A 25,666-nucleotide genomic window follows, 5' to 3' on the forward strand; every position below is an offset into this window, starting at 1 on the left:
TATGTAAACGTTTTCATGTTGTGGTTTTAATTGATGTGTGAAAACATGAAAGATATTTATCATGTAGTTTTTGTAGTTTTCATCGTTAGTGGGTTAAGTGTCGATGGCAGCAGCAGCAGCTGTAAAGTTTGGGTTGTGTATTTCCAGCTGCTGGAGATGATCTGTTGTTGGAGGCGAGTCTTCACTCAGTAGGGGAAGTTTAGTGAAGTTATTATGCAGGACCAGACTATACTACAGAGCATCATTTAGCATTACATTCCACTATGAGTACAACTCCAAACGTCTCAGCTACTGCTGCTCACTGTTAGCATTTTCTAACTCATCATTCAGTGAGCAGTGGAAACTGATTCTTCCTCCTCTGACTCAAACTTATAAAGCTGCACACACTCATTCCCGTGTCATCAGAAATTTTCTATTAACATCCAATGAGGTCCGGTTTAAAAAAATGTCTTCAAGTGAACGTGAACATCATATCTAACTTATATGATATGATTGATGATATGATTCAGTTCCCTTTATTCTGTAGGACAACAACTGACTGACAAATACAGAAAGTTCAGTGCTACCAATGGTTTTACATCATTTCCTGAGGGTATCAGATGGTAAAATAATAATAATAAAAGAAAATTCAAATGAAAATGATTTTCTTCTGGTAAATGAAGGTGTGCGTTTAAAAACAAGACAGACAGAGCCTGGAAAAGATAAAGAAATAAGAAGGCAAAAAGTGTATTAATGACAGATATAGTTTGAGTTTCCTTTTTAACTTCCTACTTTGAAGAAGTCAATTATTATAACTAACAATCTCAACACATATTGAAAATGTAACCATTTTTACATTTGCTTTCTTCCCCTTTTATATCTCACTCGTTCAAGCTGTTGAGCTGTATTTGTGTCAGACAAGCCCACAGTCCGTTAAAGGATTTTCCCATTGACCGAGTACCAGATCAACTTCAAGGGAACATTGCTGGCACGTTGTTGGTGGATTCTGCTGGATCGATCATATTGGCCTCTTAGTTCATTTCTTTTCTGTGTCCTCAGACTGGATATGAGAGAGGCTGATTGCTCAAAAGATGAGTGCTTTGCCTCGTTGGGATGTTCGTGATTGCTGTGTTTTTATGTCATGTAAACCATGTTGACATAGAAAAAAGCTATTATGACAGAGTCTGAATAACTCTTATGACTCAGATGTCTCAGAAGATTCTCAGCTTTGATATCACATTTTTTTATTTTGACCATTTCCAATCAAATTTTCCAGAGACTTGGGTTTTCTTTTGTAATCATCTTGTCCAATCATCAGTCAGCATTTTATTTCCTGGTCTGACCTCAGTTTGTTCCCAGCTTGATGTTCAGGTTCCCTGAAGGACACTGTTGATTGGTCCATTAGTGTGTGTGTGTGTGTGTGTGTGTGTGTGTGTGTGTGTGTGTGTGTGTGTGTGTGTGTGTGGGTGTGGGTGTGTGTGGGTGTGTGTGTGTGTGTGTCTTTGTGTTTAGTGTAGTCGCTTGTGTGTTAATTTTGTGTATTTGTGGATGTTCTGTATAAATGTGTGTGTGTGTGTGTGTGTGTGTGTGTGTCTTTGTGTTTAGTGTAGTCGCTTGTGTGTTAATTTTGTGTATTTGTGGATGTTCTGTATAAATGTGTGTGTGTGTGTGTGTGTGTGTCTTTGTGTTTAGTGTAGTCGCTTGTGTGTTAATTTTGTGTATTTGTGGATGTTCTGTATAAATGTGTGTGTGTGTGTGTTGGGGTCACAGCTGGTCTCAGCCAGCCCTCTTGCTGTTGAAACCTCTGATATAAATAATCTGAGCTGACTCTGACCTACACACGACCACGTCTGTGTCTTCATCGCTGTCTCTGATTGGCTCATCTTTTATTGAGAAACTTCCAGTTCGCAAAGTCAAGAGTCAAATCAAGAGTTAGTTTGTCTCACTGCTGGTGGATTGTAAAGACACAATCTTTATAATCTGAATTATTCCTCTTATTTGAGTTAGTAGTTCTGTGCACATTTAACTGATTTAGGAAACACTTGAGTATCAGTTGATGATTAGTGTTACACATGATAGTCCTGATTTCATGTCTGTAGTTGCTCTCTTCAAGCTTTTTCGAGTTGTAAATGTCATCAGCTGTTTTGTATCATTTAAACTTCTTTCACCTGCGCACTTGATTGAATATTTAGTTATTGAAACAGACAGCCAGACTGAATTTTTAATCATCAAATTTACAGCATAAAATTTCACCAGTGAATCAGAACAGTGTACTTTGTTTAAAACTAAACTGTAGTGTGGTCTTAAAGTTATAGCTCTTTATCTTTCAGGAATTTTACAGATGTTTGGTTTTGTCTAAAAAATAAAAAAAAAAGTTCAAGTACCAGAATGAATATCTGAAAGTATGATGCCTCTTTAATGACTACATTTGTTCTACCGAATTAGACAGTTAAGCTTTTTCCACTCTTATTTGTTCTCAGTGAAGAGCTGATTGTCAGATTTCTGGTCTGATGACAGAAAACAAACACTCGCTCTCTCATTGGGCATCTCCAGCAACGTCGGCTTCTCCAGCGCTAAATCTCTCCTTGTCCTTGAAGACGTCCTTGAAGGATATTTTCTCTAACAGGCAGTCGCTGCCTCCTTCACTCTCTCCAAGTATTGATAACCTCCTCTCCAATGAACCTCATTACAGCTGCCAAACACAGCCGCTTGCCTAATGGAGGTCCCCGAGGGCCTGTTGATGAACTCACATCTACATCCCTCCGCCGTCTCCTCCGCCCTGCTCTCAGCTGAGGATGGAAGCTTGAAGGGGGTAATTAAAGCACCGAGTTGTTCCCAGCGTGTCAGGACTCGTGAGTCTGACCGCTGCTGTTTGGCAGTCGGCTGAGCCTCGGGGTGACCTGTTTGTCATCTTATTAACTCGTCCAGAACGAGAGAGTGGCAGATGTATAGATGGAGGTCAACAACTGTGAGGCTGAAGGAGTGACAAACAGAGAGACGGCACGCTGCAGATATGGAAGACTGCAATGTCGAGATGCTGCGTTCGCGAGCGTGTTCACTCCAAAGGCCAACATTTTCGCAAGGTGTTTCATTAAAATGACAAGGACGTTTTTAATGGATGTATTTCTAAATGCTGTAATGTCTTTATGTTGTGTGTGCAGACTGCAGAGCTGGAGGTTAATGAGAGCCAATCTCCTGAGTCCCAGCTGGAAGGGAAAGAATATAAATTACTCAGAGTGGTGTCAGGAGGAGGCATGGAGACAGAAAGAGACCGTAGACCAACACAGTTTAAAATCACAGCATCAACATTTTCCCCCTTTAACACTTGTGAGACAGCTTTAAGTTTGTGTGAAAAGCTTCTCAAATAATTTACAATCTACATGGTGCCATTCAGCTTGAGTCCTGTCATAAGTCGTCTGTGCTCAAACAGACAAAAGAATATTTTTCAGCCATGCACTCCTTAAAATTCAGGCAGGCTGCCTCAGAAATCTTCCTGCGTTGCGAGCAGCATTCTCAGATCTTGAAAAATGAAGCAAAATGCTGAAGTGCAAAATCCTGCAGTGTCCTTAAGTGTCCGCTAGAGGCTGGCTCCAAAAACACATCACATGAATGATTCATTAACTTGTTTACAGACTGGTACAAAAAAACAAAATAGGTCTGATTAGTTATTGTCATCATAGGCACACATCGGATTGAATGTCTCCATTTTAATTTTGCGAACGATGCTTGTTATCCATTAGCCACGTTTCTGACAGGTGGGCACGATGTAACGTTTAGTTAAGAGGCTAAAACCCGCCTCTGCTCCGGCTCTCAATCTGTTGTTAGGTTGTCTGACGGTTAGGTTGAGACAGCATTTCCAACATGGCGGCTGCTGCAGATGAGCCTCCAGAGCCCCCTGTCGTAACAGATGGCTGATGTGACTCAGGCTTCATTCGTTAGTATTTACAGTCTATGGTCCACACATGCAGCTCACAGCAGGAGACTTTTCTTGACGGACCATAGGGCAGAGGATCTCATCCAGGATGTAAAAAGAATAAGAGAAATGGTAAATGAAGCAGCAGAATCCGAGGTTATTTTAAATGTTTTAAATGTTTTGCATGTATTTCAACCCCTACATGCGATGTGACATATTCACAGTATCAACAGAGCCAAAACAATCACTTATAAAAAGAGCATTTTTACCCTGCACTCTGTGTTACACAACAAGCTTTTTACTCCCTTGTGTCATTTTAAAGGTGTTCTCTCTGAGCTCCGAATCTGCGATGAGATTATGATGGGTCATTTTCGAGGCCTCCTCTTTATCTCGGAGGTATTTCTCTCCTCATCATGAATCCTCTCATCATGCACAGCTGACTCTTCTATCGCTGAGGTTGTGCTGAAGATGAGGTCACCTCTTTCAGATATATTAAACGGTGTTAGAGCTCTTTATCTCTGCAGGATTACATAGAGCTGATATCAGAGGAGAGACCTGAACAGAACTGATGAGAGACAAGGTCAGTGGGTGGTTGGGTGGGGGACTTGGTAAGGAGAGAGGGATGTCCTCTCCACACATGAGCGTCTCACATTTGATATTACTTCCTCTTTGGAAGAACAGACGAATCTGCCGTACAATTTGTGGGCTCTGCCATCTTGAGGAGGTCGCCACTGCCGCTGGTGGCATCTTGGCATCTGTTGCTGCCTGCTTATTGTGTCCGCAGCATTCTTTGTTGGATTTAAAAAAGCAGCAGACATGAGCACAGGAACACGTAGTAGAAAGCAAGTTTATCTCCTCCTCAGACATTTCTGATCATCACCCACGTTCTTCTAGCTTCTGCATCTACCAGTCCCACTATAAACAAATGAAACACATAAATGGAGTCTTGGCAGGAAGTCTTTTAGGGTCTGTGTCCACTGATGGAACTTTTTTAGTTTTTTGTGTTGCCACGATCATCATTCAGTGAGCTGATGAGAAACCTCTGTTTCAGAGCGTTTCTCATCAGCGCTCATTGTTGCCAGGCTACAAAAGTTAACTTCTGCTCCTCTCTACAATGTCTGTTAGGTGTGCTTTATATACTGTAGCGCCATGTGCTCAGTATTTGCTTTGATTCCAGTACACATAACGTGAAAACGATATAAAGGACTCGACACCTGGAAATTGTTCCTTGAAAAGAGAGTTCGGTCTAGCGTCTCCTCCCCCATTGATGTTGACAAATCTGATGTCAGAAGTCCTGCCACCATTCTAAAAGGGGAACTGTTTACAACTGAGAGTACTGTGAACTCATTGAGAAAAAACACTGAACTGCAATAGTTTTGTAAAACCAACCAAAAAAAAACGGGCCCTTATTGCTCAGTGAAGCTACGCAGGGAGCCACAAAGATTTGGCCGTTGCTCATTGTATGGATTTCTACGTAATGTTCTTGGTGTTTTTGGATGTTAATTGCTTTTACATTTTTGGCAACTTTTTGGCACTCAAAAACTCTACAAGATGAAGAAAGAACACCACGAGAATCAAAAGAGCATCTGTCTGGGATTACTGCAAAGACCAGCAGTACTTTGACCCCTGCATCTTTGTGTGCAGTCTTTCATTGTTCTGTATACTAATGTGTGACATTGAATTGGAGGACTGATTGATTGACTAAAAGCTGGAATATTTCAGGAGTGAGTTTTGGTTGAAAAACATGTTTAAAGAGCAAGCGGCTTTGTAGAATCTGAGGCAAGTACTGTGGGCTTTTTATCTGAACAAGCCTCGGATATTTCAGCTTTTTTTGTAACATTTTCTGCCTCTGATATTCTTCTTCGAAGACATTTTCTTGCACACTCTTCTCTTCTGCGTTTCCTGTGAGTTCCCATGCCTCGTCTCCCCCAGTGCAGGATTAACTGGAGCAGTTTAAAGCTCGTTCTCCTGTCACAGATGTTGGCTTTGAGATTCAGATGAGCTCTCTGTGGTTAAAGGACTGAATTAAAAAGGAGAGGAAATGTAAACCTGAAAAACCCTGAGGAATCAAAGTCTCTTCACTGCTGAAGAAAAGTGTAAAAAAAGGATTTTGACCCAGCTCGATTTCAGCACAGTTTAGTTTTTAAACTCTTACAACCCAAAGAGCTTTACAAAATGAGCAACTTTAAGACTTAAAGAGTGCAACCAAACACTTCATGTACTGTCTGACACTGACATAGCCTGAGCGATCTGAGCTGATTCTGAATGAGAGCTTGTACAGCAGGTTTGGACCGGCCAACCTCACAGGTGAATTCTTTAGAAAATGAACAAGATGAACATAAATCAGGCAGCGCTCATTGAGTGACAACTGGTATTTATACAACAGATACACATTTTTTCAGTCACTTTTTTTGTAAAACTAATGAAGGCAAAGTTCAAACCAGTAACACCTACTTGTCAACAGAATTGTGAAGCTAAAGGTTTAGACTGCAGCCACAAAGAGTGAAACCTGCAGCATGTTCTCACTGCCTTCTCTAATGACTGTAAAACCTCCAGTAGATCAGTCAGTGGAGCGGCTGTGGCTCAGTGGTAGAGTCAGTCGAGCGTTCGATCAGCTTTGACATGTCGGACGTGTCCCTGGGCAAGACACATAACACGATGTTACTCTCGCTGCTTCGTCTGCGGTGTATAAATGTGTAGGAATAAGATTAGTAACTTCTCATGGTCATTTTACAAAGCAGTGTCAGAGTGAGACCTGCAGTGTTAAAGTGCTTTGAGTCAGGATATGAATGTCCAACAGTCTCTGAAGTGAGCTGCACCTGAGTCTCCGCTGTCTGCAGCACAAGATCTCGCTTAGTTTAGTTTAGTGGAAGCCAGTGATTTGACTTGGTGCTTCGTTCTTGTGATAAAGTTTACCTTCCTTCACACAGACCACAGCTCACTACGTAAGTCTTGTCATTTAACAAGAGCAGAGATATATAATGTTGGTATTTCAGAGACGGAAAGCTGCTCACTGGATGAACCCGTCTGTGTTTGATTACTACGAGCTACGTTCTTTCTCCTAGGATGCTGCTGTGCTGATGTAAGCGTAACCTCGCCTGCATGTCGTCGACTGTTTCACATACAGTAATGAGTGCTTTTAATTTCAGTACTAGTTGCTGCAAATGGTGGTGGCGTTAGAGTAACAATTCAATAAAAAAAACTTTATTTGTTCCTGGGGGGGAATTCAAAAGTGAGTAACGCGTAACATAATAACGTTTTGGTCCCAACAGGGATAACAAATAGCGAGTGCTTTTGATTGACTATAATTTTAATGATGTCTTAAAATTTCATTGGATAGAGAAGCAGGAATTGTTGGGAGGAGGGAGTCAGGGAAGACATTCAGCAAAGCTCGGTCGGACTCAAACCCACAAACTGCTACAATGAGTACTGTAGTCTAAAGACAGTGTATGAGGCGTACAACTTAATCACCATCGGCTATCCAATGGCCCCAAGGGTGATTGAATTTAAAATGAAACTAAATACAGAACTAGTTACGCAAATATTAGTGACATGATCGTAAGTAAGTAGCAAGTAAAACAATATTCCCAACACTAAAGAGTGTAATCAAACAAACTTTTATTTTTTGTCTCTTTACCTCCACACAGCGTGCAGGTAATCAGCCCATGTTCAGGAGACAGAGATAACGGCGTGCTCAGACTGCAGCGTCAGATTTCTATTAAAGCTGTCTGAGAGCTTCTCCTTCATCTAATTAGAAAATCTCTCCGTCTGTCTGTTCATTCAGTCTCCCCCTCTCATTCCTCTGCTCACCCCATCGGTCACACGTTGATTTGTTTGAGAAAAGCCTCTCTTGCTTTCTTCCTGATGCGTCTCGAGTAATTAAAGCTCAAATTGTTTTGAGGCGGCTGTAATCACATTAGTGTGAGTTTGCAGGACGGACAGAGAGCAAGGAGGGGAAATAGACTTTTTTTTTTGTTTGTTTCACACCATCAACATGCTGCCACTGCCTGATTTCGTGTGTGTGTGTGTGTGTGTGTGTGTGTGAGGGTGCATGTGTGCTAATGGGCATGGAGCTGTCACCATACCTGCTGCCCAGATGGTTTCCCATTAGTCTGTCAGATGTGAAGGGAAGAAGACGTTTTGGGCAGGTTGAAAGAAGAAGACACAGCTGAGGGGAAAAACTTCTTTAATTTTAATGTCCAAATCAGAGCTGCGGAGTAGACTCACATTTACTCTGTTGAATCTTTGCACTTTTGTTTTTGAGCTGCCAGACTAGCTTATTGATCAAAAGTCATTGATTAGCTGTTAAATGTTCTGCTGTTTTTGATTGATAAGGGCTCTTCTTTTAACGTCCGAATTCAAATTCTGGTAAGAAAACAGTTCAGCACAATTCATTGAATACAGTTAAATACAGGATCTGATTGATTAGCAGAGTGTGTCTGGTGTTTGCGTGCTTTCCTTCAGTCCTTACCAGTTGAACCTGACACTACAAAAACAGTGTCTCCATTTTCTAAAACAAAACACTGACAAACTGCTACTGGATGGTTAGCGTCCAGACAGAAGAGGGAGAAGAAAAGGCATATTAACTGGAGCTACAGCCCCAACTAGTGGCCAAGATCAAAGGTGCGTTCGAATTCTCTAAAAGCCAAGGAAAGGTACATCCATCCATCCATCCAAACCGCCTTTAGCATAGGAAACACTGGACCTTCCATAGTGGCACCCCACAATTCTTTGCTGCCACGAAATATAAAGCGACTCGCGCATCTAACCGTTCACGAAAAGTCACGATGACTGAGAATTTGGTTTATTTTTTGATTTGACTTATAATTTGTTACTGCCTTTGAATTTCTTTCTTTCTTTCTTTTGATTTTCTGTGTGAACATCACCTTTCTCTAGTCCTTTATGCATTCGCCAAACATCTTTCCTTAACCCCATGACATTTTCCACGGGGTTAAGGTAAAGAAGATAATAAAGAGATTATCACATGAATAGCTTCGCTTGGATTCAAAATACCTGCATTATTTGAATCTCAACTTATTTTGGCATCTTTGCTCCAACGATATTGTTATATGAAAAAACTTGAATATTGTGAGTTTTTCAGTTTTCTCACAACATTCCTTGAGAATCTGAGGAGCACAACAATTGTTGACGATGATGAGTCATGTTATAGAAAATCAAGACTCGCTTCTCGTACATGAAATGCTTGATCGGAATCTGATCAGCGTTTCTTTATTTCAGCTCTGTATTCGATCAGAAATGTAGCTGCTTGAAAATGCAGGATTGTAGACCTAGACAAAGTTTCTGACTTTACAGTCTGCTGTCAGTTTCCTGCAGAGACATCGACTCTTAAATCCTTTACTGTGTCTTTTCTTTCTCACAAGTCTGACTCATTCCATCAGAACAGACCTTTCCTTTGCTTCCTCCTCCTCACTCACCTTGTGTTCCTCTCTCAGCCCATAAGTCTAAATGTATTTCACTCCTCTCATTACAGTGCAGTCAGATGGCTTGCTGCCTCAATCGATTCCTCTGTCCACTCTCATTTAGTCTACATGGAGTCCTGCTCTGAAGAGTTTCACTGTCTCCTCCTTTTATCCAGAGAGGATGTGTAAATAATGGGGCACAAACCGGTTTTAATGCATCCCAGTCAATTTATTGACTTCAACTTTTTGCAGACAGGGTTTCTAAAAATGTCTGAATTTTCTCATGTGGTTATACGAGCTGCTCCATCTGCAGGAACAGATCTCAGAGTGTTTATTCTCCCATGGATCAGAGCAGCTGTTACACTCTCTGCAGGCTTTGTTTTACACTGATTTGATTATTTAAAAAAAAAAAGAGAGAGTTTCTTCTCAATCAGTCAATCTTTGTTTGTATAGTGACAATTCATAACAAGTGTTATCTCAAGACACTTTACAAAAAGCAGGTAGAGGACCTTACTCTTTGTCCGTTAATTACAAAAGAGCAGGTAACAAGACCATGCTCATCTCTGCTTCTTTTTTAATTGCCAGAAGAATCAGAAGTAGAACCTTATTTGCTTCCTGCTGTTTTTATATTTTCATTCAGGTAGAGGAGGAAGGATTAACACAGATAAAAAATATTGCATTATCTTTTAACCTCTCATTGTTTAAAAACATCTCTTTAAACGTCTTTAAAAAAAAAGGGGGTCATCGGGCCACCATCGTCGGGATTCATAACGCCTCTTCAGTAACCAATGGATGACATCACTGAGACTGCGTCCACGTCATACAGTCTGTTGTTAAACTTGAGATAATACGGGTGATAGATGAGAGTTAAACAGAGTTATTAAATATGGAGGAGTTACAGGAACATAGTGATCTCACAAAAGCTCTACAACAAGCTTGTCTGGTACCTAATCTTTTAAATTCTGTGTGTGTGTGTGTGTGTGTGTGTGTGTGTGTGTGTCCTGATTCTTAATAAGTGTGAGATTCCATCCCAGCACCTCACCAACTGCGGTTCACACTCATTATTCTGCTCAGATTGAGGCTGCATGTTGTTATTGAAGGAGTGACACACAGTGACATCTGATCCTAAATCTGTTTTTTATTTTCCTGTTCTGAAATGAGGTGAGTGTTTTTGATACCTGTCTGTTCAGACTCTTTTATTCTCCACTCTCACTCTCTGTCTGTTATGATTATAATTCATGATTTATTTGTGGAAGATGTTAAATTAATCTGACTACATTTCAACCAGTAGCAACACTTTATTGAAGCAGTTCAGTATGAAACATTTGAGCATTGCTTCAAGTTGTTGCACAGAAAAAAAACATTATTTATGATACATGTTGACGCTATTGTTATTTTTATGTTTATTACATGTCTAATGTAGTGATGTCACATTATCAGAATTTCAAACCTGATTTTAATAAAAATCTTATTTTGAAATCTGTTTCACGATGTTGATGACAAAAACAGAAGACCTAGAAACCTGTTTTAGCTCATTTATTGTTATTAGTTGCTGTCTAAATTATAACAAATACATTGGCTACATTTCAGTATTGAAACATTGCCAGTGTATCAGAGCATAGTTGCTGATATTGTCCTTCTACAGAGCACTTATCGTTCATGTACCTCCTGGACTTTTAACACAAGTAATTAATAAGCTACACTTATAAACTGTTCCTACTTTAATCATCACACACAGTAAGATAGGAGCCTCATAAATAAACAGAATAACACATTGAATACACAAGTTTTGTTTTGTACCATGTTTGATTTGCTGTTAATTCTTTCAATATGATGATTCAGAAATATTTCACGAGAAAATGAAAAATAAACGATTTTTACCACTGGAAGTTCAAACTTTATATTCCCTTCTATGAGACTGGTTTCTTTTCATTTGGCCTGTACTGAATGTTGTTGTTGTTTACATCATTGCTTGTGTACCTACAATCTAAATGTAACTGAAATACAATATAATGGAGTCATATCTAAGTGGATCTGTTTTTGATGGAAACTAACCGGGAAAAGAAAATTACGAGCAAGTGACCTATGCAAACATCCGATCTGATATCACTTCCTTATATCATATCACATAATAAAAAACCCAATATAAGCCATGAATATGAAACTTTCCAATCTAGATTGATCAAATTATAACATTTAAGCCTTAAATAAGTTTCATGTGCAGAAGGGAAAACCTTGCTTTATGGAATGTATAACACTTAAAGTTAAGTTACAACCACTATAAATACCTGCTGTATCACATTTAAAACAAACGTGTTCACTTTGATTATAAAATGACCCCTAAAATACAAATTCATTATGTTTCCTCAATCAAGAAAATATCAAAATAAAAAAACAGGTCTCACCGACTGACTTCCACCATTTTCGAGGTGCCATACAGTCCTATGGAGCATGCTTTCTGGTGGCTGGTGGATCATTTGTGTTAATCAGTATTTTTTTTAGGGGGAAAACAATCCCAACAATCAAATCACATATGAATAATTTGTCTTTCTAGGGTATAAAAGTGAATGTTTGATCGTGCAGCTGTTGAATTGTAGCTCAATGTCTCTCTCTCTCTCAGGTTTCGGTTTTGTGACATTTGAAATCGAGGACGTGGTGGAGAAAGTCTGTGAGATCCATTTTCATGAGATCAATAATAAAATGGTGAGTGGCTCCTCTTTCTCTTTCTCACATTGATTCATGTTTCATTTTCCTTACGTGTTAGGAACTGACTCTGAACACTGGAGCACATGCACAGACACACACACACACACACACACACACACTTTGACTGTTAGACACAGCTGAGAAATATGATTGGAGTGGAGATCAGTAACCATGAAACTGTGTGTGATTTTGAACAAACAGGTTATTCCTCTCTGTGTGTCCTTCACGTCTCTGATCTGCTCATTAGACATGACAAACTGACACTTTGACATTGAAACAGATGATAAAGGTCACAGTGAAAATGGTTGTAAGAGAAGAAGAAACAAGCTGAAATCTGAGTTCTAGGTTTGAATACTCGCTCAGTAAGAGAGCTACAGTGTTTGCTGTCAGTGCACACTAATATAAGCTCCTATTTCCCAAATGCATTGTGAGTACTGGCCCACAGCTGAACTCAGATAAAAGCACAATAAGCTGCGAGAGGTTTAATTATTCTTCTTTTTAATACCCAGCAATTTGTTGCAGGAGTGAGGAACCCCTCTAAAATTATTCTCATCATAACATCATCCCACTCCTGGATCCTCCCGGTAGTCCATCTTTCTATCAAAGATTGATATTAAGATTTTATTGAACACTTTTAAAGCCGAGCTGGATCAGGTTCAGAGCTTTGGAGCAGAAGCATTAGTCTTAGGAGTCAATCACAGCCAGAGATCCTCAGATGGGCCTCCTGCTTGTTCTGAAGTCGAGGCCTGAATCTTAAGTTGACCTTGATTTTGCCCTCAGTCTCTCTCATATTGATCGTGGCTAATAACGTGGATAAAAAAGAAACAATCCCAGACATTTCAAGAAAGACTTTCTTAGGTTAAGCACATGCCCTCAGTGCAGTCAGAATAAATTAACATTTCTGACACTGCACAAACTAAACCCTTGAAGCAGCAGTGGAACAACAACTCTTGTCTCTTATAGAAGGTTAGGCTTTCTCTCCCAGCTCCCGCAGTCAAATGTCCAAGTGTCCTTGGACAAGACGATAAACCCCAAATTTCTCCCACCGTCACCTGAATTGAAGCCAAATTACCCACACAACAGACGCTGACAAATTGTGTTGGTGACATCATTTGGATACAAGGCACGAGAACACACATTAACTTCATGATAAAAAGTCAAAGGTCCCTCTGGTGGGGACAGTCCACTGCTGAATAAATCAACTCCATACAGACACTCACAGTTCTAGAAAGTTCAATGGCTCTTATGTTACTGTGTTTGTTATGTTTCCTCTCACCACTTGTCTTCTACTTAGATAATTGCACACAGCATTACAGGAGCCTCATTGGTAAACAGAGCTGTCAATCACTGAGTAATACCCCTTTTTACATCAACAAATAACTTAATTTAAACCAAACGTCTTACAAAAATCAAATCTTGCACATACATTAGCATGATAAGCATTAAATAAAATGAAAGAAACCAGGTTTAAGAGAAATGTTTTTGACATAAACGGTAAATGGACTTGAGCTTGTACAAGTTCTTTTCTAGCCTGCCCCCTCAAAGAGCTTTTACACTGTTTGTCAAACCTACCCATTCACACACTGATCGACAGAGGTTGCGACTGTATGCAAAGTGACCAGCAGAAGTAACTCATCCCAATCATACACATGCATGCAGCTGACAAAGCAGCACGGGCAATTGGGGGTTAAGTGTCTTGCCCAAGGACACATCGGACATGCTGCTGCACAAGCTGGATATAGAACCCTAAACTTTCCAGATGAGAGACAGCTGACTACCAACTGAGCCAAAACTGTGTATTTAGTTTTTTTAGGAAGTGGAGTTCAGGACCTGTTCTGCAACCAGTCAGCAGGGGGAGCTCTAAATATTTTGTCTTCACTGCCAGGCGGCAGGCTTTCCATCCATCTTAACAGAAAGTCAATGGTTTGGATTTAGACTAATGTGTAACGCACAGAATCACTAACAACCATTCAAAGCAGACCAACAACTCGTGCTTTCTGGGAGGAAACATTCCTGTTTTTCTCCATGTAGTCTGGTGTTTTTGTAGAGATTGATGAAACATCTTCTTCTTTAACAGTTTGTTTGAGGAAACTGTGTTGCTGCTTTTCTTGGCTTTTGCTTTCGAATAAAGGTCAAATAAAAAATGCAGTTCAGGGGGCGCCGATAGCTCAGTGGCAGCGACAGCGCGCGTACCATGTTGCGAGGCTTTACTCCTCGCGCGGGCGGCCCGGGTTCGCGTCCGGCCTGTGGCCACTTTCCCGCATGTCTCTCCCCACTCTCTCCCCCTTTCCGACTCTATCTGTCCTATCAATAAAGGCAAAAAGGCCAAAAATAATCCTTTAAAAAAAAAAAAAAAAATGCAGTTCAGGCCCTGGGGAGTCAGTAAAAGTAATTTGTCGAGCACTGTTATGGTGATTTAGTTGGATTTATGTTTGATTATCTTTGTCCCGCGCCCTCTACAGGTAGAATGTAAAAAAGCTCAGCCTAAAGAAGTGATGTTTCCTACGGGGGTGCGAGGACGAGCCTGTGGTCTACCCTACACCGTGGACGCCTTCATGCTGGGCATGGGCATGCTCAGTGAGTACTCTCTGTGTGTGTCTTCTTCTCTGAAAACATTTGGAGATTCTTTTTTGGGGCTTTTCTCAAAACAACACAAGGAGCCTTACGTCTAACTAATATTTCTGTTTCATTATAATGTTTGGACATGTGATGGAGATGATAGAAACCAGAGGTCATTATTATTCTTTCAGAAGTCGAAACATATTCTCACCTGTTTGATACAACTGCATGAAGAAAAGAAGTCCTAGACGAAGGAAATTAGATTAATACTTGTATTTAATGACCAACAATTGCAGACTAAGTCATGCACATTGTCTATTCATTATACAAAAACATTGGCATTAATTTGTCACCAAGATGTTGCAGATGTTTTTGCTGTTAGAGAGTGCTCTCTCTCTCTTTCTCTGGCAGCAGCTAAAGGTTAAAAATGTGGCTGAAGTTTTTTCTAAAGCTTCGATACTTTTAGATCCCACCACAGATTATTGAGCTTATATTAAACCCTTCTCTTCTCAAGCTCTATCTTCTTATTCAAGTATGGGCTCTTCCTGATCTAGAAAATAGACAGTCGTGTCATCAAACCAAACGTTGATAAACCAGTGGCTCCATTAGTTTATTTTTTAATCTGAAGCTTGGTCTTCTCAATGTATCCTCACATTCACTTCAAGAGACGAGAGCTTGTGTTTGAACTGTAGCACACAGACATGCAGACACAGCTCGAATTACATTTATATAAAGAAATGTGTATCTTTTTTTAATTTGATATCTTAAATCTTGCAGGTTATCCAAATATTGTAACGACTTATGGCAGAGGATACACCGGCTTTCCTCCGAGCTACAGCTACGAGATCCCCGGTGAGTTCTCTTAAAACTGTCTGATTCCTCCTTACTAGGGATGGGGACTGAAACTGTGGACCCTGTTCTTTTTGTCTTTTTTCTTTTTTTTTTTAACTCAAAAATCAGTAATGATTGAGTTTATTGATACAGCTGACAAGTTCTGTGGTCCCTATGATGTAAGGTTTCATCTCAAGTCAAGTCAAGTCTTTTTAATTGAATCCTTGTGAACAACCATCACTTGTATTGTACGGTTTAGCCAACAAGCAAATCTTCACTGTGAAACTATTCAAGAAACAATTAAAGAAAAATGCAGAATCTTTGAACGTCTTTGAGTTAAAAAAAACCCAAAAAAAAACCATCTCTGCCGCTGACGGACAGTCCTACTCCTCCTTCTCTTAAAGCAGCCGGAGTGATTGTAACAAGTGCCTGAGTTTAAATCAGTTGTCCAGTGTTGAAATCCGAATGGAAATAGTCTTGATTAACGTTCACTGAAGGTAATATTCTGATGTGTTCAAGGTCAACTCAGTGAAATGACAATTAGTCGAAGAGAAATTAAACATCATGATGTGTTCGAATGTAACAAGAAAGCAAGAACTTTAAAAAAAAAAAAAAAAAAAAAAAAACTTGAATAGATGTATTTAAGTGAAGGTGGATTTTGTACATTTCCCCAGAAATATAAACCAGATATCAGCTCTGTTAAAAACTTTAAGTTGTCTCGTCTTTCCACCAAGTAACAGAACATTTCTAAATTTACCAATTTAGATAAAGACTCTGATCTTTAAAAAGTCTCGATAATGGTATCAAAGAAATGAAAAAAAAAAAAAGAATGCTCCTGATCCCTTCTCCTAACACAAACACACATGTAATAACACGTATGTTGGAGTCTGTGACTCGGGTTCGTCTTTCTCCACCCAGTCTCAGCAGAAGGAGTCCAGGAGTCTGGTCCCTTTTAAGCAGTTTTTCCGTCTTTAGTGGGTTGATGTTGGGTCGTTCCTCGTGATAGAAAGAAGAACACACTGTTCACTGTATTGGACGCAGTATGAGTCTTACAGCCTTATCACTGCAGTGTCTGTCTGTTTGAGCACGTTAATGAGTGAGAGGTTGTGATGAGAACAAGCGGAGAGGTGGAGTCATGCTGCATGAGGACAACCAATTAAAATCCGTCAGCCTACAGACGTGATGCATTCAGGGATGCAAAGTTCAGCAGAAAGCTTTGCAGGAGGCATGCACACACACACACACACACACACACACACACACACACAGACGGTGCTTTCAAACTTGCTTAAAATGACTTCAAACTTCCTGAAATATCGGGGTGACCTACATTTTCCCTCCACCTGGAATGTGCCCTGTTGGCCTCCTTGTAAATGTTCTGTGGAAATTCGGGGAGAGCAGAAAGTAAAAGCAGGAAAATTTACTGAGAGCAGGTGGTAGAGGGTGACCACATTTATTACCTGCAATCAGAATGTAACCATTGGGGCTGGTTAAAAATATTGATTCATCAACGCATTGCACTTACTATTTTCCCAAGACCAAGCTCTAGTAACTATAGATGGTACGAACACGACCTGTGTGATAACTTTGATATGACGGTAAAAATGATCATTAGTGTCAAAATCTGCTGCTCCATCCAACATGTCATATCTTGCCTTCTGAAACCCCTCCCCACCTGTCCAACAGAAAACGGTCCCCTACTGTGAGGTGCACAGGGGAACAACCCACTTAGCAAGATTTCAGGGGCAACCTGTCTGAGATCTTGCTGAGATTTAACGAGTAAATGAGTTTAAAAAAATGGCTACAGGGACAAACATACTGTGCTCTGAGGGCGTCTTGTAGTGAACCGCTCCTGGGGGTTTGTCCTTCACACGTCCTTCATCTGGTGCTGATCTCAGTCTCTGGAGGCTGAGCGAGGATCAGGTGTGTGTCTGAGTGTGTCGGCTGTAATCATAACACTCGTTATCTGTCTCCATAACGACATGAAGGTGTTTTTCTCTCAAGACATCAGAGGCAGCTGAGAGTTCTTCCCATCATTGCATGCAGGTGTATCTGTCTCATCATCCTGTCCCGTCCAATCAAAAACCCTCCTTAACAACACCGTTAGAGCAGAGCTGATTGGTTCAGCTTTACCTTTCTCTCTGCTCTTTATCTCGTCGCTCTCCTCACTCACATTCTGTCTGTGTCGTCCCGATCGCAGCAGGACGACCTTGGAGCTCGGACATTAAAGGTGAAAGTCTTTTTTTTCCCTCTCCTCTCAGTGTGGAGGGATTTAGAGGAAGTCGTCCCTCTGTGGAGGTTTACAAATTGACTGTAGAGAAAGCGAGGAGCTCATCTTCTTCTGAAGCACTACCCGTAATCCTGTTTGGGACACGAGTCACAGGGGGTCACATAAAAGAGACTTGTGTGTTAGTCTGTACTCAGCCAGCCACCACTTTCCACCAGCTTCTCTGTATTTAGACCAAGTCAACAGTCTTTGTGGTCTTCTCCTGTTTTTATGCAACATTCAGTTTCCTCTTATTAACTCTATATATATATATATATATATATACTGCACGTTTTTTTGTTTTTTTTGTGAGTTAATGATTCCCTTGAGAGTTACTGCAGCCGTCGTGCAGCACTTGTTCCAGTTTGCTGTGCACGCGTGGATGTTAAAAAAAAGCCGTAGCCGTTAATTATTTTCTTCTAACTGAGTGTGTTCAGTTATACAAACCCAGAAATGTAGATTGCACATCTATCGCTAACTTAGGGGAACTGTTTAAGCCTAAAGCCTTTTGAAATGTTACTTGAGTTATAACACCAACAATGAGTACTGAAATAATCAGACCAATCCCTAACAATGAAGAGAAGATAATGAAATGGAGACATTCACATTAAGCTCCTTTAAGGTTGCTGAAAACCAACACAAATTTGTGCACGCTTCACAGATTTAGGAACACAATGTTGCGTTGTTATGTGTTACTGATCAGCTCTTGGTTAACTGTGAGGAGGAGCCTGTCTGGACTTTGATGTCGCTGTTAGGATACGTGATTCCACACGCTACAGGTACCCTGCAGAGCCCAGCACGGCCTCAGACAGCAGCTCGTCCACTCAGACTTCTGTTTTTCAATCCACAGCTACACGTCCTCCACCTTTAAGAGCTCCTGCGATGCTGCACTCACCTCTAGAGAGGCAGCCTCAGTTCGCGGGCTTTTACCTCTTCGCTGCATGATGGAGCAGAGAGAGAGAGAGCTCTTCAAAGAGAGAGTAAACACCGTGTGTGTATTCCCTACAGAGGGATGGAGGGACCAGATCATTCTCTCCGTGCTGTAATGTCCTCAAAAATAGCTCTGTGAAAAACTCCATTAGCTCTGACTGCAGGCATCCAAAATAACCTGTGTTTGTGTCTGCGTGTGTGTGTGTGTGTGTGTGTGTGTGTGCGTGTGTGTGTGTGTGTGTGTGTGTGTGTGTGTGTGTGTGTGTGTGTGTGTGTGTGTGTGTGTGTGTGTGTGTGTGTGTGTGTGTGTGTGTGTGTGTGTGTGTGTGTGTGTGTGTGTGTGTGTGTGTGTGTGTGTGTGTGTGTGTGTGTGTGTGTGTGTGTGTGTGTGTGTGTGTGCTGCAGTGAGTGTGTGGGTCTGTGCATGTAAATAAGCTAAGGCTATGCAGTGTTTTGTGTCTGTCTTCACATAACACACACACAGCTTTTACCTGTGACAGCTCTTTCATCCACACAGAGACTTGGTATTCATGGTCAGGAGGTGATGACAACCATGACGTTTTGTGAATAATTTTTTCTGCTCTGATTTATATTATGATCGGATGAATTTGAGATTTTAGAGTCAGGTCTGTTGTCAGTGTCTGTTTTTATTGCGGTAAATTCAATCTTAATAAAGTCAGTCTTAATATTTCTTATTTGAAGTGTTTCTTTTAAATTATTATTAGGTTTCCCAACGGTGGCATACAACCCGATGGCGGCAGGGGCGATAGCAGCAGCTCGAGGCTCAGGTAGGACGACCCATGAAAAAGGCAGCATCTACATGGGTGCGTCAGCTTCACTGAGTTCTGACTCTCTGATCGCTGTTTGTCCCTTGCTCCATCTTCCAGGTTTCGCTGATTACAGTCTGTATTCTGGTAACGTGCGAGGAGGAGTATCCCACTCAGTCGCAGACTACGGCTCCATGGGGGCCCAGGCGACCCCTCAGATCCTCCCAAGTGAGCATGCCAGCTCGGCTTGCACTTCCCCCTCCTCCCTCCAGCACCACCTGCACAGCCCTGACCCCTTTAAGAGCCCAGGTGTGTATCTTTGTGTTTCATGCATGTAGAGTCACAAAAAGCGACAGAGACAGAGAGAGTGTGCAGGAAAACAACGAAGCCTGAGTGTGTGAGTGACGGCACCATAGGCTGCACAGAATCAGTGCATGGCTTCTTTCTGAAACTGTTCATTCGATTCTTGCTGTGTTCATGTGTCATCATACACTGAATGTTTAAAATATTCTCATCGTGGATCATTTCTTGTTTCTGAGCTCTGTCTGGTCTTCTTATAACAGAGAAGGTTGTGTGACATTGTGGGTTTAAGTGACCACTACAAAGACCTTTAAATAAGGATGTCACGATACCAGAAATGTAAACTGATGGGATTCTAGTAAAACTTGGGTTTACCTTTTTATGAAATGTGCTATACAAATAAAATTGAATTGACTTGACTCTTAACAACTGAGCCACAGCCGCCCATAATACCTGCTCCGTACAGCTAGCCCCGCCCTCACTCCTGCTCTGTTCTTTGACTCCACATGGGATCATAATTAAGGGAATAAATCAACTGATAAGTTTGACCATCATAATCATCATTTCATAGACCTCTACACAATCGGCCTGTTTCCGGAGTTGCCCCCCTTTTGGACATAAGAGGAAATTAGACACTCACGTTAAAGACACTCATGATGGATTCACGTTGGGGCTTTGTAACATACAGTCACAGTCAGTCTTTTTTGTACGACCTTACTCACCGTTATGTTGTGTTAGCTGCTCATTTGTAAAGTGTCTTGAGATAACATTTGTGATGAATGGGGGCTTTAAGATTGATTGAGTGAATGTTAACTTTTCATCCATCTCTGTTCATGTTTTGTTCTGTATATTTTATGTTTTATTACTCTTTACTATTTTAACACCTGCTTCTAATGTGAAATCACAATATTATGGATGGTTTGCAGTTCATCTCATCTTCACTTTGACTCCCTCAGGATGTGTTTCCTGCAGTCTTTTAACCCACTTTGCCCTGGACACTGTGTCATTTCCTGCCTGTCAGAAGGCCGACTGGAATCTATTATATCGAGCACTTTAAAGAAGATAATCACCATCATACTGTAAATCAAAAAGACACTGTGGGAGTAGGTTTTTTTTTTAAGTGGGTAGAGGTGTGGGTGGAGTGAAGTGTGCAGGCTCTCTGAGTGACAGGTGTTGATTAGAAGAGGGCTGCTGTGCCTGATTCCCCAGTGCGAACTCTGTCAGATATTCACACAAACTGTCTGACCATCGTATCTGAACGTTAGACTCAGAACACCAAACAGAGGCTGAATGTGACCAGAATCTGCAAGGGTTTACATTAACATTGGCAGGACAAGAGACAAAGCTTAAATTACATTTATGGAAATATCTTAGAAAGCAGTGATCACTTACTCTGCACTTTGTACAGTTAAATTTTGCACAAACATAACCATTAGCTGTAGCAGAAAAGCTAACAACACTTTTTAGCCTGTATTTGTTTGAAAGAGTTACTAATGGATGTTTGTTTGTCAAATGTTCCCTTTAAAATGCATAGACTGTGTGTCGGTGTGTCCAGACAAACAGAGACATTAACTTGATATAGAGGTACATAATGATGAAGCTTGGCATACAAAGGCATTTTAAACAACATTTTTCAGACTTGAAAAAGACAGTGAGATGCAAATCATTCATTCATCCTTTATTTAATCTGGACAAATCCTTCAGGAACTAACTTACATTAATTTCTAGAGTACAGTTAAAACAAATAAGTAACATGAAGCGTAACTAGACTCGTGAGCACTATAATTTGTAATCCTGTTTTCATGCTAACAGTTGTATTGAGTGTAAGTGTATTTTGTAATGTGTTCCTGGTGTGTGAAGGACATTTTCCCAAATGTTTTCTCGTGGAACCTTCAACATAAGCAAGTCACTTCATTGAGTTCCATAATGATTATCAGCCCAGTTTAATAAAGAAGTGATGTGTGCTGGTAGATTACAGCTAAGTGCTTTATAAATAAATAAATAGCAATCGATGTCTGTCACGTCCACAGCACTGAGAGTCTCCTGAAGTCCTGTTGTTGCATTAAAGTTTAAAGTCTCTGTTCTTTAAATAGATACTAAACTGTTAAATGTGACAGAATATAGTAGGCAACAGGGCTGTTGTTTTTTTTAGTTGTTTTTTTTAGCATTTTTCCTTTATTGACAACTGAAGACAGACAGGAAATGTTGAGGGGAGAGAAAGAGGGATGACGTGCAGCGAAGGTCAAACTATTTGAGGAGGGCGAGGGCTATAGCCTCTCTATATGGGGAACCCTGCAACAGGGATCTTTATCTCCACATGGGTATATATTGAAAACCACTACATTAGAATATGGCTAAGGAGTAAAAAAAACCAAACATGGACAGTAGCCTGAGGTCTTTGTTGAATAAAGTTCCACTATGTAGATGTACCAGGTCAGAGGAAGCTGTACTCTGACTACCCGTTGTGTATCTCTGTCTAAATCTATCCTCTTGTCTCCCCTCATCAGGAACCAACCCGGCCCAGCCTGGAGCGTTTCCAGCTCCCAGCAGTCCTGGTCCTATATCAGACCTTTATGGAAGCAGCCGTCAGGACTCTGCTGTGGGAACCTTCCTCAGCACCAGCAGCCCTCAGCCTGCCTCAGCCTTCAGCCACAGTATAGCTGTAAAATAAGTTTATTTTTCCACTTTCTGCCCCACTAAGTTACAGTTATACTCATTTGTAACACTCTGGTCTGGACCCAATCAGTGCCATGATTATTATTTAAAAGCAGTGGATATGAGTACATCCATTAACACTGTCACTACTTCTAATCAATAAACCCCCTCACCAGTACTCCTTACAATGAGTTCAATATTTTTGTCTTTTTCCAACACATGTATTATTTTACATTTCAGGGTCCTTTGATCGCAACAGCTTTTACAAACGGATATCACTGAGACCTCAGAGGAGGCTGCTGCGTCTCTTTAAAGGTATATCAAACTGTTTCTGCACCGCAACATGTTTTAACTCTTCATATGTGCTCATATAATAACTCTCAAACATCAAATTATTTCAGTTATCTCTGCTTCTGTTGTATTCAAAGTGAACTCTCTCTCATGAATGCACTTAGCAAGTTTAATAGCTCAGGTTTGGCTCACATATTGAAAGAAGATCCTTTTGTGTGCGCAAAGTAACTCAACATTTAGTTTTTAACTCCATTTATCTCAAGTGACTTCTGCAGCAAGTGAAAAAAATGTAATCAAGCCCAAATAGTTACGTTTGCAGCAGATTAGTGATGATGAAGATAACAAACAAACTCAGTAGAACACAGACAAAGTCATGGTGAGTGTTCTTGGCACAAGCAAAAATCATCAACTGTTTTATCCTCTAGGTGCGCTCGGTGTGTGCCCATCGAGCATTTTTCCATCGAGAAGTTGTCTAAATGTCTGTGGCCAAGGGACAGACAAACCAATCGGCTATATTCAGTCTGTCTGAGCACTAGTCCGAGCTGTACAGCCGTATTTCTCCTCGTCTGTTTATTATGCTTAAAAGTGCTCCAGTCACAAAATGTCGGAGCCTCCTTGTTAACAGCACACAGCTATTAAAGCAATATACTAATGGTTTTTATTTGAGAATTAAAATGCATGAATTACATCTTTGCAGAGACAGGATTTCACCAACTGCTTTCGAATCATTATTTATCATCATTGTTTTCATCACTCTTTATTTCCCTTACGATAGATAGATAGATAGATAGATAGATAGATAGATAGATAGATAGATAGATAGATAGATAGATAGATAGATTACATAGATTACATAGATTACATAGATGTACTTTATTGATCCCAAGCTGTGAAATTGTGGCGTTTCTACAGCAGCAGGACATCAAACACACAATGCTATTAAAAAAGCAATATACATAGAATACAAAGTAGAAAAGCATTAAAAATATACAGAGTATAAGAGCTAGAATAATATATACACAAGGATTTAACTTTAACATACCAATTAGTCAAAAATTGGAGAATTTAGCTGTGACATTTGTAAGTCATGTTTATCTGAATGTAAGCATACTTTGGTGAACATGTGCAAGAAAAACAGTGATGACAGATGTAAGCAGTATTGATATCCATAGCAAAAATCAGTGATACACATCAAAGCGCAATAGTGAGAATAGACAAATTAAGCAGCCGAAACTATTGACTGTAATGATGAATAGACAAGACATTTGAAGTGAACTTAAATGTACACAGCTATTAACAAGTTGTCAATACTATTACATAAATTATGTTTTCTGACACATTTATGTAACAGTGAGTAATCTGTTGTAAACATAGATGTTGACTCTACGTCTTTAAATGGTCATTAAACGTCTTTTCAGTGAGCGCTCTCTCTGTGTATAAAAACATACTAAAAACAAAAGAGGGGAAAAAAGGTAGTTGCTGTTTGTGTGTGTATTTTATGTGTGCGTGTGCATATGCACAATATTTCTTGAGGCAGGGTCAGTCAGGTCAGAATTTCCAACCTGTGTTTTTGTGTTTTTGTACAGGTGAAGCCGTCCAGCATTAACCACTGAAGCCTCCTCGCAGAGCTGAGGAGGAACGAGAATAGGAACAGGATAACAACAAAAACCATCACAGAGAAAGTGAAAGTTACGACAGTTCAGCAGTGTTCAAAGTCTAACCTGCTGCTTTGGAGAACCGTCTGTCTGTTTGGAGACCTGCTGGTCTGATTTTATTTTAATTACTTTTACCTTTTCTTAATTTATGCCTTATTTGATTTGATTTAAATCCCATAATGAAAATATATTTTTATATTCTTTTCTTATATTTCATGTGTACGTTTGTTTAGTTTCACCTTCACATAGGGGCATCAATGACTGTGTCACTTTGTGCATCTGCTCAGACAATGGATACTTTTTTTAAATCTTTGTGTGATTGAAATGTTTGTCAGCAACAAAAAGAGACAGAACCTGTGTGTCTGAGTTGTTCATTCGTCAGAAAGGACACAAGGCAAACCCGTAACACAGTAGCTTTGGTTTTAACGTCATGCTCACTACAGTAAATGTACCTGTTTTAGCAATAAGAGGACAACAATATTTTCTGTGTCCTGTTTTTATAAATATTTTACAGACATGTTTCTGTGATAGGTCATCAGAAATAAGGACACATGAGGCTGGTGTAGCAGACAGCAACTGTCACAGGACTAATCAATGCAATCACATTTTCAACTGCGACTGATAACCAAACCAGCATTTTTGTCTACCTGATGAGTTACAGTGTGCAGAATTAGAATCAGCAGATCCTGGGGACATGGATTAATGAAGGGATGTCAGAGTGCGGTGGCTGTCCCCACTGGATGCCTTGCTTGAGTTGCAATTTCCATATTTTGGACCACATGCACTTGAACCGGCAACCTTCAGGTTCCGAACCCAAGTCCCTACAGACCAAGCTTAGGGCATATAGTGCCCTATGCCCCATGAACAGATCTCACATTGGGCCCCTCCACCACAGCCTCAGTAATCCCTTGAGATCTAACTATAACCACACATCCATTACAGAAATTATCTGTGAAAGATTTAATTTACAGTTGTCAAGATTTAACTTTTTAATACCACACAGGACATCCACACTATTGAAAGGTTTAGGTAGCCAAACAGTTATGTTGCCCATGGAGTACAGAGATCCGCTTTGCAGCAGCTGGGGTTGACATTCGACTTCGGCCTTTTGCTGAATGTCTGAATATCTTTAAAAAGTAGAGAGCTTTACAGAAGCTTTAAAGAAACTACATCTATTTCATAAGAAAGGTGCATACGAGAAAATTGAGTCCATCAAAAATTGCATTGCTAATGGCTGGATTTGTGCGTTGAACTATTGCCAATGTATTTGTGCAATTGAGACAGTGTTTAGTAACGATTTATTTTTACTAGAATCAAATCAAGTCCAACATTTTGTGAGCGACGTGTTTAAAAAGAAACTGTGGAACATGCCAGTGGCAAACTTAAATCGTACT

The 25,666-nt window shown here is 40.3% G+C and overlaps 1 protein-coding gene across 1 annotated transcript in view; it reads left to right on the plus strand.

Moving 5' to 3' along the window:
• Window positions 1–25,412, plus strand: part of LOC306831041 (RNA-binding protein Musashi homolog 2-like) — a 38,082-nt gene extending 12,670 nt beyond the window's left edge. Inside the window, exons 8-15 of the mRNA XM_079354898.1 lie at window positions 11,933–12,015; window positions 14,481–14,595; window positions 15,355–15,429; window positions 19,330–19,392; window positions 19,492–19,680; window positions 22,179–22,333; window positions 22,567–22,641; window positions 24,204–25,412. Coding sequence (XP_079211024.1) covers window positions 11,933–12,015; window positions 14,481–14,595; window positions 15,355–15,429; window positions 19,330–19,392; window positions 19,492–19,680; window positions 22,179–22,333; window positions 22,567–22,608 — 722 coding nt within the window. The 3' untranslated portion in view covers window positions 22,609–22,641; window positions 24,204–25,412. The remainder of the gene's footprint in view (window positions 1–11,932; window positions 12,016–14,480; window positions 14,596–15,354; window positions 15,430–19,329; window positions 19,393–19,491; window positions 19,681–22,178; window positions 22,334–22,566; window positions 22,642–24,203) is intronic.
• Window positions 25,413–25,666: the final 254 nt, after the last annotated feature.

This window comes from Symphodus melops, assembly GCF_947650265.1.
Source record: "Symphodus melops genome assembly, chromosome: 10".
NCBI lineage: Eukaryota > Metazoa > Chordata > Actinopteri > Labriformes > Labridae > Symphodus > Symphodus melops.